We start from the raw sequence: 16,594 nt of genomic DNA on the forward strand, positions 1-16,594 counted from the left end.
TCTTTGTTTGTTTCTTTTGTTCGTTCATAGTCGCTGGTGAACAATAATAAGGAACATATGCTGCTGGCGAAACGCAACAATTTATTGCATGAACATCGACGAAACCAACATGAGGCAAAGCTTTCAAAATCAATGTACACCATGAGCAAGAGCAACATTGACCCGAGTCAAATATTTTCTGGAGCTGCTTCGCAGCGTAAGCATGCCGAAGACTATCCCATAAGTACAATCCGTTCTTCTTGCACCATAGATAATGCCTACGAAAGTGTATGCTCACCTGAGGATGTATACGAGAGAACGGCAGATATGGAAATTGATGTGAAACAGCTGAAACGCTCCCAATCTCACCAGTTTCTTAATTTAATAGCCAATTCCAATATTTCACGAGAAACAAATGGAACAACCGTTAATAACAGAACAGATACACATTCAACAACCATGTCCACATCGCCATCGTCAGCCAAACAAATCGAAGAAACAAAAATTGAAGGAAAAGAAAATACAGGTACGTGATATATTTAATACCTTAAAACAGGGGCTTCCAAAATTTTCAGCTGGCGGGCCGCATTGCTTCAAAAATAACTATGTTGAGGCAGTGGTGGATTAAGTATATCGGAGGCCCTGGACGGTAAGACGAGTTAAGGCCCCCTATGATGGTAAATGATGTGCGTGGTGGGGAGGGGGGGGGGGTGGCAGGTGTTGGTGGCAAATTAATCGCCTGCGTCAGGGCCCCATCGTCCATCCTTCGGGGACTCTTGTCGCTAGTACTTTGCCGCTTTCTCTACTTTTATGCAAACTACATACTACAGACTAGCGATCTACGGGGCCCCAGGAGACCGCCCAGTCCGCCTACCGTTAGATCCGCCGCTGTGTTGAGCATACCTTTAACTGACCATTTGACGATACCTTTAACTGATGACGTTTAAATCTCGTTTTTATAACAAAATACTAAAGAGACTTGTTCAGTTTCGTATTATTTAAGCTTGCATTTTGTCTAAGAAAAGTAAAAACTTTAATTTGATTTAAAAGAGTCAAAATAATGTATTATTTATTTTAACCTTTGTAAAGTCAGTAGTTTAGCAGATCGACTATAAAAGCCCTTTGTGCGTTACGGTGGCGCTGTTCGAGGAACTTACGTCCAAGTAGGGCGCAGCGAGTCCTATTATCGGTATTGTTCCATCGGCGTAAAGCGTAGCGGGTAGCTTTCCGCTGGATGGATTCGATACGCGCCAGTTGACGGGATGCAGTGGACCACCATATAAATGAGACATATTCAATAACAGGCCGGACTTAGGAGCAGTAAAACATTATCACACATGTTGGGTCGCATAGTTCTCTAGTTAGCTGTGACAATATACCTGTTTGTTTAAATTTAGTTTTCCATCAAGAAAAACTCCTAGGTCGCAAATACATTTACGCTCCAAAATTCAACTGCCTATCGTATAGTTGCTCAAAAGAGGGTTTCGTGAACGACTGAATGTGATAGTGGTACATTTTTCGATGCTGAGCTGGAGGCAGTTACTTGTGCACCACGCGAAGAAAGAGTTCAAAATACTTTGCTAGTGTGCTTCGTCGCTGGAAGTTTCAACTTGGAGAAACAGTTTATTGTCATACATACATACAGCATACATCAGGCGACAATTGGCCGGGATCAGCGGGATCGAATCAAATGCCGCTTTGATGTTTGTGTAGATGGCATCAGCCTGCATCCCAGCATCTAAGGCGGTTTGGCAGATGCTTACGAATTCCATGAGGTTAGATGTTGTCGATCTTTTGGGTGTGAAATCGTGTTGAGCTGGACTCATATAATTCGAAACACTGACTAGGAGTGGTTCGTAAACGAGCAACTCGAAAACTTTAGCTCAGGCGCAGAGGAAAGTGTTTCCACGATAGTTGAAGGCAGCAGCTTTATCGCCTTTTTGTGGATAGGTATCAGCCATCAGACTTTCCAAGACGCGGGAAAGACTCCTGTTCGAAACGAGGTGTCGAAGATTTTGCACATACTAGGAGTGAGCTGATTAGTGCATCTTTTTAACATGGACGCAGGAATGCCGTCTGGGCCCGGTGAGAATGAAGCTTTTAGCCTGTCAATAGCGTCCTTAATCGAGTTTTCATTGAAACCCGGAAGGCATGGTTCGATGGCACAAACTGGTGTGTTTCCAAGTGCAGTTCTGATTAAATCGGGATTGGTGACGTCAGGGCGAAATTAGTCTTGGAATCGCCTGGTAAATAATTCACAAATTTCTGGAGCAGTATTTCCATTCCTGTGCCGGTCTCATGGTACAGTCGTCCGACTTGACAACATGCCCGTCATTGGTTCTAGCCCCAAATGCCGCCATACGTAGGACTGACTATCCTGTTATGGGGGGGTAATCCAAAAGTCATTGAAAGCCAACCTCACTAGTGGTATAGGAAGGCCTTAACCGACAACGGTTGTTGAGCCAAAGAAGAAGAAGAAGATTTGGATTCACATCATTGTAAGTGATTGTGCTGGGGAAGGATGATGATTTGCGTTTGAAATCAACAAAATTCCTTAATCCTCGAGAGCGAAACTTTCGCTCCATTCGTCAAGAGTAGTTGCGATAGCAATCTCTGTTATACCGGCGGCAAATCGAATGTACGGCATTATAGTCACGTCGCGAGGCAAAATTTCGGTGATTTTGGTAATATCGAAGAAGCTGCACGTTTTTTTCCTTTACAGCAGACGTAGTTTTCTATCACCCCAAGCAGGGCCATTCTGTGGTCGCATCAGCGGTATGTTGGCTGAAAGAGCATCGCGTATGAAACCCGTGAATAAGACAATAAATTGAATCAAAACAATTAATGATGCCATGTGTCCAAAACACAACATGTGGTAATTTTTTTTTTAATTAAAATTTGGTCGAATAATGGGGCCCTTTCCGTTGTAAGTTCGTAGGCTAAAATTTCAGCCTGTCAGCTGTTTGCATTGTATAGCAGTTTTCGAGCAGCTATCTAAGTGGGTGCTGCTATCAAGAGGAAGTTGCTCAGAAGGATACTTGGCCCCGTATGTGTGGAAGGACAATGGAGGAGCCGCTATAATGACGAGCTATACGAGATGTACGAGGAGACGAGGAGATCTCACTGTCGTACAGCGTATTAAGCTCGCCAGGCTCCGGTGAGCTGGCCATGTTGTACGCATGGAAACGGACGACCCAGCCCGTAAAGTCTTTTTAAGCCGTCCACAAGGACAGAGGAGGCGTGGTAGGCCCAAATTGACTGGTAGATGAAGGCGCGAAACCGTGAACGGTTTCGGACACTCCTGAGGCAGGCCAAGACCGCAAAGCGGTTGTAGCGCCGGATAAGTAAGTAAGTAATCTAAGTGGGTATAATATACAGGTGGGCTTATCCCAAGGTGTATGAATTTAGAAGGCTGATTTTTTTCGCTTCTGCTTCTAAATAAAGATTTTAAGAGAGTTTTGAGTAGTCGTCAAGCCTCAAGAAAGCTTGTTTGAACAAAAGTTTTCACCCATTCTGTTAAAAAGTGGTATTCAAATTTGGTTTTAAAAAACATTCAATGAGACCACCTGGACTACATACACTTTGATTCTAGATTCCATCACGTGATCTCATTAATGCACCTTGGGGTAAATGTAAACAACACCGTGTTTTCGAGCAGATACTCGAATCTTATTCTAGCTTTGAGGCTAGAATGATATAGGGGGCCTTCACGGTTCTAGTTAGTTTTTTGTATGCAGTTTGACAGTTGGAGGCTGAAATCATGTAAACACTCCATACAAAACCACACAAAAAAACTAGCCTGCAATTTTCAGTCTAGCTTATTCTAGCCACAAAGCTAGAATTAGATTCGAGTACCTGCTCGAAAATACGGGTTCCCGCTGTGTAAAGCGACGGAAGAAATCATGGAGTTCTGAGAATTTTATCATGCCTTCCTTTTCTCTCGAACGGCATATTTGTCGAGCAGCTCGTCGAGCTGCCCGTCCCTGGCTCCGCCTCATTCCCCTCGCCTGAGCACGCTGTCGAAGGTTTGGATGTGTTGGTGCGTCAGACGGCCAATCGCTGTCAGCCCTCGTCCGTGCTTTTTCCCACCATAGCGCTATCTCTTTCTCGCGTGTGGACAATGCTCATGAGTTGCTGTGGCGCCTAAAAATGCCGTTAACAAACATTGCGGCGATGAAGTTGCATTTTCACAAATCAAACTAAAAAAGCGGAATGAGTTCAATTGCTGCAATGTAAAAATGACTACGGAATCGCTAGCTCACGCTGGAGGGTTTGCTGTGCAACGCGCAGAACCCTTATTTGCATTAACACGTTCAGCCCGGCGCTGATTTTCATCAACTTTCCTTTCCGCTGGTATCTAGAACGCAAGCTGATTGTGAAACCGGCATACTGGAAAGTTCACTGGCAGTCCCTGGGGCCTGCCATCAAACTGAACGTGTTAAGCATTAAGCATAACTTTGTTACACTAAGCTTTTTTGCTTTCGTATGGTGTAGATTACACAGATATGCTGAGCCGTCTGCGCATGGGTGTGAGTGTGCGTGTGTGTGCAAAACTGTCGCCGAATGTATGCTCTTCAGAAATTTTATGATCCATCGGAAAGGAAGGAGTTCATGAAAGGCTGAAAGACGAGTTGAAGCCCATGTAAATGGTAACTGATGACCGGGGGAGGGGTACTGACACACAGCTGTTGGGAGATTTAACAGTATATCTAAATTGCCAGCGGAGGGAGGGGGCTTAGGCCATGGGACCTTTACGATCATCAGTCACAGGCCCTACAATTATTGCTGGCATGAGGGGGGAGGGGGGGGGGGCAAATGGTTCTCCCGCCACAGGGCCCCAACGACCATCTTTCCGCGGGCCCTTGTCGCTAATATTCTGTCCACTTGTAAACATACGCCATACTACATACTAGAGATCTTCGGCGACCGCCTAGTCCGTCTACCGTTAGATCCGCCGCTGGTTCATGACGGTGTTTTTTTGTTGAGAAGGTGCATCCTTCCTCCTGCCTGCTGCGTATGCCCCGGACAGGAGACAGTGTGGCAGTATGCAAGTTGCACGGTAGATAGGAGCGGTCCCGCAGCACTGCCATCATTCCTCACATCTGCATGCTCGTCGTGGGATCTAACCGCGTATGAACCGTCCGCCGTAGCAAGGGCTGACTATCCGGCTACGTGTACGTCAAGTCCTTAAAAGGCCAACATGATCGCGTAAGCCGTAATGACAAGAATAATAATAAGAAAACGAACTTTGAAGCGCCATCCGTACCGGGTAAGAGTTTGTTATGACTTTATTGCTGCCGGGTCTATCGCCGTGGCGCGACAAATGCACGGAATACTCTTGAACAAAGGACATGAACCTACCGAGCCTTACCCATTCCAAGGCAGTGCCGGTCGCACGGCGTCATAATACCGACTCTAAGTCAACAAGCCGCGAGATTCTGTACGGACAGGTGCAGCACCATACGCGCACCGTAATAAACCAATCCAGAAGCCTCTTTTGTATGAGTTCAATTCAAGTTTTGATTCCACTTGCGTCCGCTAGCTGAATTGGAAAGAAATGTGCTACATATCACATGCACGATTGCTTCGATCGTGTGTCTTATTAATACCCCCAACAACAGAACCGATCGCAAAGATCGTGGTGCCAATCCGATAGTTGTGTTGTCTCTCAGGTAGCGAAATCGAAAATGCATGGACTTTGTAGCCGCAGTGGATGAAAATGTACGCATCAGAATCAAATAGTTTTGGGGTTTCCACACGCAGGCACGCACCCGCGAAAGCGCGAACGCAAGCACGCACCCACGAAAGCGCGAACGCAAGCACGCACTCCCCCCCCCCCCCTCTCGCTGCATGTTCGAGTACGGCTACCGTATCGGTAGAACGGCTGGTTCAGCTTTATTTAAACGCATCCTCATCCAAAGCGCCGGGCGGGGTGGGGGATCGCGACATGATAGAGTTAACGGTCACTTTCCCTGCGCTGTGTGTGTGTGTTACGACCCGAAAACTCGTGACAGATTTCTGCACATTAAAAAAAAAGTTATTTTATTTCCATCATACACTGTGCTACATGATGCTTAGAAGGTCGTTGAAGCATCTAACATGTTCAAATTAAAAAAATATTAGATTAGTGTTAGACGTTCTCCTACGCTTGTTTTAAATAGGCTTCTTCACCCTCAATTGGCAGGGGCATCGAATGGTCTCATCAGCAGCGGCGCGAAATAAAATAAACCATCAATACACCGATAACACTTTGAATCCCAATCCAGCTTCTCCCACAGCGTCTCAAGGTCACACACTAATTAATAAATGCTAACACCCACCAATAACAATACACAACCGCAATGCACATACATGAATCAACGCATACACCACAACACCCAATCAGCTGGCGGCGGAAGGCACGGGCTGAAGCGCAAGTAAGGCAAGGCAGGATGAGGGAGGGAGAAGAAGCGGACGAGAAAATGGGCGCCAATAATTTTAAATTTTTGACCGTTTTTTTGCTCCGCCGCCAGAAATAGTTTATCCATTTCGCCAACAGATGGCGCTAACCCTGCGCAGGCCTGCGCAGGAATCGCTGAAGTCCCGCGCGGGAGACCAGTCAAAATCTGCGCTGGCCAGCGCAGGCTTTGGTACATTTCCTGCGCAGGAAACTGCTCGAATTTGCGCAGCGGGTTTGTTTACATTTATCCCAAGGTGCATTAAAGAGATCTGGTGATGGAATCCAGAATCAAAGTGTATGTAGTCCAGGTGGTCTCATAGAATATTTTTATAAGCAATTTTGAATATCACTTTTTGACAGAACGAGTGAAAACTTTTGCTCCAACGAGCTTTCTGGAGGCTTGATGAATACTCAAAACACTCTTAAAATCTTCATTCAGAAGCAGAAGCGATAAAAATCAGCCTTCTAAATTCATACACCTTGGGATAAGCCTACCTGTATATTATACCCACTTAGATAGCTGCTCGAAAACTGCTATACAATGCAAAAAGCTGACAGGCTGAAATTTCAGCCTACGAGCTTAAAACGGAAAGGCCCCCATAGACTGAAAATTGCAGGCTAGTTTTGTGTGTGGCTTTTTATGAAATGTTTGCATGATTTCAGCCTCCAACTGTCTAACTCCATACAAAAAACTGACTAGAATCGTGAAAGGCATCAATATTTGTTACAAAAATTCACAAAAACTGCGTATGAATTATGCTCTATAAAACAAAAATGTGTTTTAACCCAAAAATCACTGCGAAAAAGCTGAAAAACAAAAAATAAAAAATAATGGCAACGAAAATTCGTTACAATTTGAATGGTACGTGTACCTTGTTTGGGGTCGCTTCTCAAGCTGTCAATCGCCATCTTAGGACGCCAAACGCCCCCTTTCTTCTATTTCTTCTTGAATGATAATCGCTCTACATTACTCGACCTTCTTTCTTTAACCGCCATGTGTACGACCGCCTACCCGGGTAAGTTTTGCATCTTTATTCCAAAATAGCTTTGGATTAAAAAGTCGTATAGATTTAAAAATTTTAAAATGTCTCAGAAAAGATGTTTTCTAACCATGTGCAAAAGATTTAAAAAATATCCAAAATGTTAAAATATTATTCTAAATTATTTATGTTTATATAACCTTCAACAACCGCCTACCCGGGTAGGCCATACATTTTGTATGAAAGAGTGATGTTTTTCGTGGATAAAAGCGTATATCTTTTGAACTACTTGTTAGATTTGAAAGAAAACTTATGTCTTGTAGGATAATAATAATGTTTTATAACATATGGTAGTAAAGTCTTAATTATAAAAATCCTATCAATTTTTTTTAAACAAAAAAGTGCTGTAACTCTAACACCCCAACCGGCCTTGCGCATATTTTTAGTGGATGCTTATATCTTTTTCTTTCAAACGTTGTATTGCAGATAAATTTTATTGCGTTTTGTGTAACAATATATTGAAAATAACACTTGTTTCAAATGATACCAACCACTACAAGCACCCGCACCCATGGCTTCGGAGCCGGCTCCGCACCAACAGCTCCGGAGCTGGCGACGAATCAATGGCTCCGGAGCCGGCGGCGAATCCATGGTTCCGGACCAACGGCTCTGGACTAATATATATATATATATATATATATATATATATATATATATATATATATATATATATATATATATATATATATATATATATATATATATATATATATATATATATATATATATATATATATATATTATATATATATATATATATATATATATATATATATATATATATATATATATATATATATATATATATATATATATATATATATATATATATATATATATCTCCGCAAGTGTAGAAGCTAACACCCGATGTGATTGTGTGATTGTTGGACAATGTTCAAAACATGTCGATTTTGTATTATTATTTTTTTAATTAATTCCTTTCAACATTATTTTTTTTAGCTATTTACGGATCTTCCCGATTGAAACTTAATTGAAAAGGATTTATTTTGGTGCAATCTGTTAGAACCGGCTCAGTTGAGTTGGAGCGGAGCTGGCCCCGAAGCGGGCTTCGAAATTGTCTGGGGTCGGAGCTGGTTTAAAAAAGTTATAATAAGCATATCTTATAGATCGTTAACATAAATTTTTAAACAACAAGCAAATCAACTGGAAAATTTAAATATCTGTTGAAAGGAACGTTAGTAAAACTTGGAAAAAGTCATAGGTATCCGCTCAAAATTTGCAGCCTGGCCGGTTATGGTGCTGGAGTTACAGCACATTTAAGATTGGAATTTTTTTAGGATTTTGAAAATTATAATTTTACTACGCTATGTTATAAAACATTATTATGATCCTACAAGATTTTTTTCATGCAAATCTATCAAGTAATTCAAAAGATATACGCTTTTAACCACGAAAAACATCATTCTTCCATACAAAATGTATGGCCTACCCGGGTAGGCGGTTGTACGGTTACATAAAGTTTTTTGGTCGTACACAAGACGGTTAAGGGACCTAGGTGTGGGCAATCAAAACTTCGAAAACGAGCGGATGGTGGTGGTCGTCAGTATGAAGCAAGGAAGTATCGCATACTGTAACATGGGGGAGGCCTCAGCTGTTATGTATCTGCCAAATATCAGGTCGAAAACATTTCCGAGTGCGTTTACCATATTATTCGACTGAAACAGTGCATTTAGTTTCAACAGGAGATATGTTGAACAACGAATATAGTGTAACCGATATTTGTGTGAGTGTGTTGTGTGTAGTAGACTGATTATACCGTGCTTGTATCGGCGTCGGCTGGTGCTGCTGACGGAGTCGGTTCAGTTGGGAGAACGGTTGAGTGCTCATAGGCCTGTGAGAGTAAAGAGTGAAAGTTGGTCACAGACATGCGGCGGTCCGTAAACTCTCTAAAACCAAATTCTGCTGGCCATGAAGATGGATCGAGAGCTTTTTCGCGAAGCGAAAGCGACAAACTCACTTTGAATGAGATGAAGGTGGAGGTACTCTTAAGTCGGCTATAACGAAGAAGCATAAAGATGCGCAAGTCTTCGGTGTCCTTCTTCTTCTTTGGCACAACAACCGTTGTCGATCCAGGCTTGCCTGTTCTACTAGTAGGGTCGGCTTCCAGCGACTTATTTATTATCATAGCAGGATAGTCAGCCTTACTTAGAGATTGATGGGGCAATTCTCGTGAGATTCAGCCAGATCCGCAGTCCCTCGTGCGGCATGTGGATGTGGATGAAGAGGCATCCGCGGAACCTGTCCCAAGGAGTAATTGTGGGGCGGGCCAGCTCGCAGGTGGGGTGTGATCGAGTAGTGTGCGTATGAGTGCAATACCTTTAGCCGGAATCAGAGGTGCGCTTAAGGTACCTGGTGTACATATGAAAGCATATGTAGTGGTGTTTGCTATAGTGTTGATAGTGGATGGACTTGGAAGCTGCGCATCCTGTTTCATGATTGCATGGCATGTTAACGGGCCTGATAGCGTTCAATAAGTCTCGCTTAATGGATTCTAAAACTGTGGCCTATCCAGATCGATAGACAAATCGCGCTCCAACATAGAGCACAAAAGTGATAAAAAGTTCCAAACAACAAAGCAAGAGCAATATCTCTTCTTGATGAACCCCTCTTTCCATGCTGTAAAAAATATTTGGGATATATTCTGAGTCAGAGAAAAGCCTTGACGGCTAAACAAATATCGAGACAAGCGTACATTCAGTACTATTTAGTACTATTTTAATGCTTTACGTAAAAGTAATGACCAATTGATAACTGATACCTTTAATAACAAGCTCCTTAAAAATTGTGTACCTTAAAGGAGCAATATTGTGTAATCGCTGCACTCGTAAAAACAACATTTTTTTTCATATTGTTTATTGTTTATTGTTTCATTGTCTATTACTCGTTCAATGCATAACAATAAATCCGTGTGAATGTTCTTAAGTCTAATATTAGTTTATGATAAGTAGAAAGATCATCTTAATAATTCGTTTCTAAGGCTGTTTTTAAAGGATTGCACTGATGATCGACAATCAAACAAATGACAAACTTCATTAAACACCCTAAACATGGAGTTGAGTATGTTTAAGTTGAGTATGTGTTGCGTATCGGTATAAGCGACGCTGTATCGATTCCATTCTCTCAGAAAGTCTTTGGGTTGAGGGCTTCCAGACAACATAGGCGTATTCGAGTACCGGGCGGATAATACCGCAGTATAATGCTTTGATGCAGACTGGGTCTTTGAAATCTCATGTTATCCGAAACAACATGCCAATCAATTGATTACCTCGGGTGGCCAAGGTAACAAGCGTGTTGCGTATCGGGATAAGCGACGCTGTATCGATTCCATTCTCTCAGAAAGTCTTTGGGTTGAGGGCTTCCAGACAGCACAGGCGTATTCGAGTACCGGGCGGATAATACCGCAGTATAATGCTTTGATACAGACTGGGTCTTTGAAATCTCTTGTTATACGAAACTACATGCCAAGCAATTGATTACCTCGGGTAAACACCTCCTCCGTTTGCTGGTCAAATGACAGCTTTGAATCAAGTATGACTCCGAGATCCTTCATAGCATTAGTGCGTTCTATAGGTAAACCGTTAACTGTGTAGCTGGTGTTCCTAATTTCTCCTGCTCGTGTGAATGAAATGACTCGGCATTTTTCAATGCAGACGCTCAGGCAGTTTCGATTGCACCATTGGTGAAAATCGAATAGGTATTGTTGTAGCTCGGAGTGGTCTGTGTCATTTTTTATCGTTATGTAGATTTTAATGTAATCTGCATACATTAAATGATTCGCTGCTGGTACTACATACGATAGGTCGTGATGAACAGTACGAACAGTAGTGGACCCAGGTTGCTACCTTGTGGCACACCAGATGATGCAATGAAAGACCTTGAATGGCACCGTGAGAAAGATACAGCATACGATCGATTGACAAGGTACGATTCTAACCAGCATATTAAATTTCGCCCAAGTCAAAACTTATTCGTCTTGGCTAAAAGGATGTTGTGATCGATGCTATCAAAAGCAGCCTTTAAATCCATATAAACTGCATCTGTTTGCATCCTGCTATCCATGTTACGGAGACATTGTGATGTAAAGTCAATAAGGTTAGTAATCGTCGACCGCTTTGGAACGAAACCGTGTTGTTGAGGGCTAATATAGTGATATGAAGCCGTGAGTAAACTTGTTTGGATCACTTTCTCAAAAACTTTGGCCCCAGCACTGAGTGATGTTATGCCTCGATAGTTGGCTGCATCTTCCTTGTCACCTTTTTTAAATATGGGGACAATCCATGAACTCTTCCAAATAGAGGGAATTCTCCTTGTTGCAGTGAAAAATTAAAAATTTTGGTGAAGATCGGCGCTATGGACTCACAGCATCGGCTGAGAATGATGGCAGGAATACTATCTGGGCCAGGACTAGCTTTGGGCTTGACTGCTTTGAGCACATTTAGAACAGATTCTTGCGATATATTAGTTAAATTAAGGTCGATGACATCATTAGGAGTATTAATTAAAGCGTTGGTGATAATATTGTCGTCAGTAGTTGAGATTGTGTATGCCTCCTCGAATCTACACGCAAATATATCACAAATATCTGAAGCAGTTGAACCAGCTCGGTCATTGTGGTAAATCGATTTAGGTGTCACATTTGTATTATTGTGTTTCTTACGAAAACTCCAGAGAGCTTTGGGCCTTTTAATGAAATTCTTCTCCAACCGAGACAAGTAGCCACCGTAGCGTATTTTATTGTAACTACGGTACAAGCGAGTTGTTTCATTTAATATGCTTTTGTTAACAGGTGATCGGTACTTCGTATATTTTTTAATGCAGCTACCTTAGCTCTTTTAAGTATTTTTAGGTGGCGGTCAGACCAAGCAGGGCCGCTCTTTGGTGTGATAATTGGTACACACGAATCAAACGAGGATAAAAGAAAGCGTATAAATATCGATAAAGCTTCATCAACAGAATTAAACTGGCTAATTCTGAACTGAATATTAAAATTGGTTATGAACTCATCAAGCCGAGTAAAATTGGTTTTATAAAAATTCATCCTAGGTCTACTTGTTTGGGTCAGTGTAGGATTAGGCATTGTGCTTGGAATTTGAACCGTTAAATCGATGGCTGGATGGTACAGGTCAGGAGAGACCAGTGGTGTTGGGCATTGGTGCAAATTGATGCAGTAAGTTGCGGCAATAAAATTTGCGAATACTATGTCGAGCTGCCGGTTAAGCGAGTTTTTGATACCGCTTATTTGATAAAGATCGCTAGCGTTAATTTCACCCAAAAACCGGGATCTGACCGAGGATGATGAATTTGCCACATAGTGCGCGAACGATGATGAGTGACCAAATGTTTGTGGTGATGGTGATCATGATACTGCCGAAAAATTAAAATCTCCAAACAGAAATATTAGATCATTAGTTTTTGCATGGTTTACTATTGCACTTACACTTTCAATCACCGATGTAAGAGTATCTGTGTCGTTAGCTCGATTAGGAGGTATGTAAACAGTCCCGATGAATATCGTGCAAGATGATAGGTGAACGGTAACCCACACTTGCTGAAGTGAGTTACTAGGTAGAGTGAGTTCACGGGTGTTCATTAAGGATGAGCATGCGATCAGTGCGCCACCATCATGAGTATGCATACTGTCAGACAAGCTACGATCACATCTTTACATCGAATAGCCCGGGTCAAACAGTAGCGATGATGGAATTGAATTATCAAGCCAGGTTTCGGTGAGTATTACTTACTTACTTACTTATCCGGCGCTACAACCGCTTTGCGGTCTTGGCCTGCCTCAGGAGTGTCCGAAACCGCTCACGGTCTCGCGCCTTCGTCTTCCAGTCCGTTATCCCGGCCTTGATGGCGGACGCCTCCACGCCATCTTGCCACCTCAATTTGGGCCTACCACGCCTCCTCTGTCCTTGTGGACGGCCTAAAAAGACTTTACGGGCTGGGTCGTCCGTTTCCATGCGTACAACATGGCCAGCCCACCGGAGCCTGGCGAGCTTTATACGCTGTACGACAGTGAGATCTCCTCGTCTCCTCGTACATCTCGTATAGCTCGTCATTATAGCGGCTTCTCCATTGTCCTTCCACACATACAGGGTCAATTATCCTTCTGAGCATCTTCTTCTCGAACGCGGCTAAGAGGGTTTCGTCGGATTTGGACAGTGTCCATGTCTCAGAGGCGTATGTGAGTACTGGTACTATATAGGTACTATATAGTCCCAGCTTCGTCCGTCGCGACAGGTTCTTTGAGGTGAACTGCTTTTTCAGGCTGTAGAATGACCGGTTGGCCGCCAGCATCCTTGCGCGCAACTCAGCTTCCATACTGTTGTCGTTGCTGACCTTTGACCCCAGATAGGTGAATTCTGGGACGACTTCAAAAGTGCGTTCACCTATCTGTACATCACGCCTACGTAGATTCGAATTATTTGTTGGTAGGTCCGTTGATGTTTCCACCATCAGTTTGGTCTTTGCCTCGTTTATCTGCAATCCGAGGCTCTCTGCCGCCTGCTCAATCCCTTGGTAGGCTTCTGCTACATAGGAGAGCCGCAGACCAATGATGTCTATATCATCAGCGTATGCCAGGATCTGGGTTGACTTATAGAAGATGGTTCCCGTAGTCTCCACCCTCGAGTCACGGACGGCCCTCTCTAGCGCCAGGTTGAATAAGAGACAAGCAAGCCCGTCCCCCTGGCGCAGACCCTTGGTGGTAGCAAAAGGTCCTGAAAGTTTTCCATCCACCCTCACCTGGCAAGTGACGTTGGTCATAGTCATTCTATCTAGCCTTATCGGTTGGGCCGGGATTCCAAATGAGCTCATAGCGTCTTACAGTTTTACCCTGGCTGTGCTATCGTATGCGGCTTTGAAGTCTATGAAGAGATGGTATGTGTCGTGTCTGTATTCAGCCATCATCTCCAAGATCTGCCGCATGGTGAAGATCTGATCAGTGGTTGATTTTCCGTTTCGGAATCCTCTTTGATAGTTTCCAACTATCTCTTCGACGTGCGGGACAAGGCGATCCTGAAGGATCAGGGAGAATATTTTATAGGCGGCATTCAACACCGTAATACCCCTGTAGTTGTTGCAGTCCAACCTGTCTCCCTTCTTGTATATGGGGTAGATGATGTCGAGATTCCAATCACAAGGCATCGATTCGCTATCCCACACCTCAGTAACAATTTGATGAATCTCGTTTTCTAGTCGTGCACCTCCATTCTTGACCAGTTCAGCTGCAATTCCGTCGGTTCCGGGTGCCTTGTTATTTTTCAGCCGACGGATAGCCTTTCGTGTTTCTTCTATGCTAGGTGGCAGTAGCATGACACTATCTGCTAGTGGCGCTTCTAGCTGTTCGTTTAGCTGGTCGTTGAGTAATTCATCAAAGTACTGAGCCCACCGCGAGAAGACCTCTGGCTGGTTACTGACCAGATCTCCATCCTTGTTGCGACAGCAGGTTACCTTAGGTACAACGTTGTTTCGGTGACCTGCTATCGCTTGGTAAAACTTTCATGTCGGTCCGTACGCCTCTCTGGTTTGCTCGAGTTCCCGCATGTTTTGCCCTTCCAAAGCATGCTTCTTGGAGCGGTGAACTCGTTTCTCTTCGCGTCTGAGCCGTGAATATTCCTCTGCGCATGCCCGCGTTCTATGCCGTTGCTGCATTGCTCGGTATGCAGTATTCTTACGTTCGGTCACATGTCTGCATTCATCGTCGAACCAACCAGATTTTGTGGTGCCACGACGTGGTGGGAGTATATTTCTTGCACAGTTTATTATTTTTGTTTTTAGAGCGTTCCACCTCTCGCTCGTAGTTTCATATCTGTTAAGTTTCATATCGGTGAGTATTATTATCTGATATTTGGCGTCCAATATGTTTAATCCGAATTCTGTGAGTTTGGTACGTAGTCCTCTAACATTTTGGTGGTGAAAATGTATATCACATGGTTTCAAAGCAGTGTCAGTCAGTTTGGCATGTGCAATGTTTTTAATATCGCGAACAGAAAACATTTCAGTTCAGTTCAGGTCAGTCACTTGGTCGCGATATTTTCTGTCGGTGATCATAGCGATGGTCATGGGAGATATACGGTGCTTGCAAGTGGTTCCAAGAAACATAATGAGCATGTTTTTTCGCTCAGTTTGTCCCGACAGATAATCAAAACAGACAGAGGGAGAAAGCATGCTCATTTTGTTGCTTGGGCCAACACGCCAAGTATATTCCAAGAATGTCGATTATCGACAAAAACGTCGTGTCCAAGTGAGTTACCAACAGTTGGGTACGTATCAAAATGTCACCAAACATGTGATTGATCCTCCAACTGTTTGAGTATAGTCACTGATCATCTCAGTTGTGTACGTGAGCTGATTTGAGCTTCGTTTCAGTCATGAGTGTTGATGACTGAAACAGTGGCATTTGGCAGCACTGATCACATCCAGAAAAAAAACATGATTATGCTTGCGCCGGCATTAAGCTAAGCTTGTCAGTCAGAGTATCACGTTAGACTCAAGAATTCACATGTTCAGCATGTCATGACGCACTTTTATTGACTATCAGCAATGAGCATCAAGCTACCACGGATATGTTCATTGTTTTAGTTGGTAAAAATATCGTGATACTCATGACATTTTGCAGCACTGATTATATGTCCGAGAGATTTTGTTTACAGATAAATACATCAAATCGAGACGTTTGACAGATAAATTTATGCGCAGTCTGAGATTGTGCATCATTTATTATAACGGTGATATTTACTCACGCCTTCTCCCAAGCGATTCAAAACGCTGAAAAGTAGCAAAAAGAGTAGCTCATGAAGTAGCTTCTACTTCCCGTGATACTTTGGTTGCGGGAGTAGAGTTCTCGAGTGTACATACACACGCGACGACTCACCCTTACGTTCTGTTCTACGCGCCCCCCCCCCCTCCTCTACCGAATGAATGCTATATACTCCTCTCTTGTCCTTCCCCCTACCACACTCGCCTCACTGATCTATTTTTAGCTCATCACTTCCATCGACGGCGGTCGAGATGTGACGATTTGTGTCGTCGCGTGTGTGTTGTCGATTTGGTCAGAAAAACTTTTTCTTCACACCAAATCTCTGACTTGGAGTGTCCACGTTCCGATTGG

At 43.3% G+C, this 16,594-nt stretch overlaps 1 protein-coding gene across 21 annotated transcripts in view; it reads left to right on the top strand.

Annotated features, from left to right (window-relative positions):
- LOC121589311 overlaps positions 1-16,594 on the top strand; it is a 191,142-nt gene that overhangs the window by 125,965 nt on the left and 48,583 nt on the right. For all 21 annotated transcript variants that reach the window (XM_041908179.1, XM_041908137.1, XM_041908145.1 and 18 more), the window contains one exon: positions 31-505. In XM_041908179.1, the coding sequence (XP_041764113.1) occupies positions 31-505 (475 nt within the window). The remainder of the gene's footprint in view (positions 1-30; positions 506-16,594) is intronic.

The sequence above is a fragment of the Anopheles merus genome, chromosome X, assembly GCF_017562075.2.
Source record: "Anopheles merus strain MAF chromosome X, AmerM5.1, whole genome shotgun sequence".
Lineage (NCBI taxonomy): Eukaryota > Metazoa > Arthropoda > Insecta > Diptera > Culicidae > Anopheles > Anopheles merus.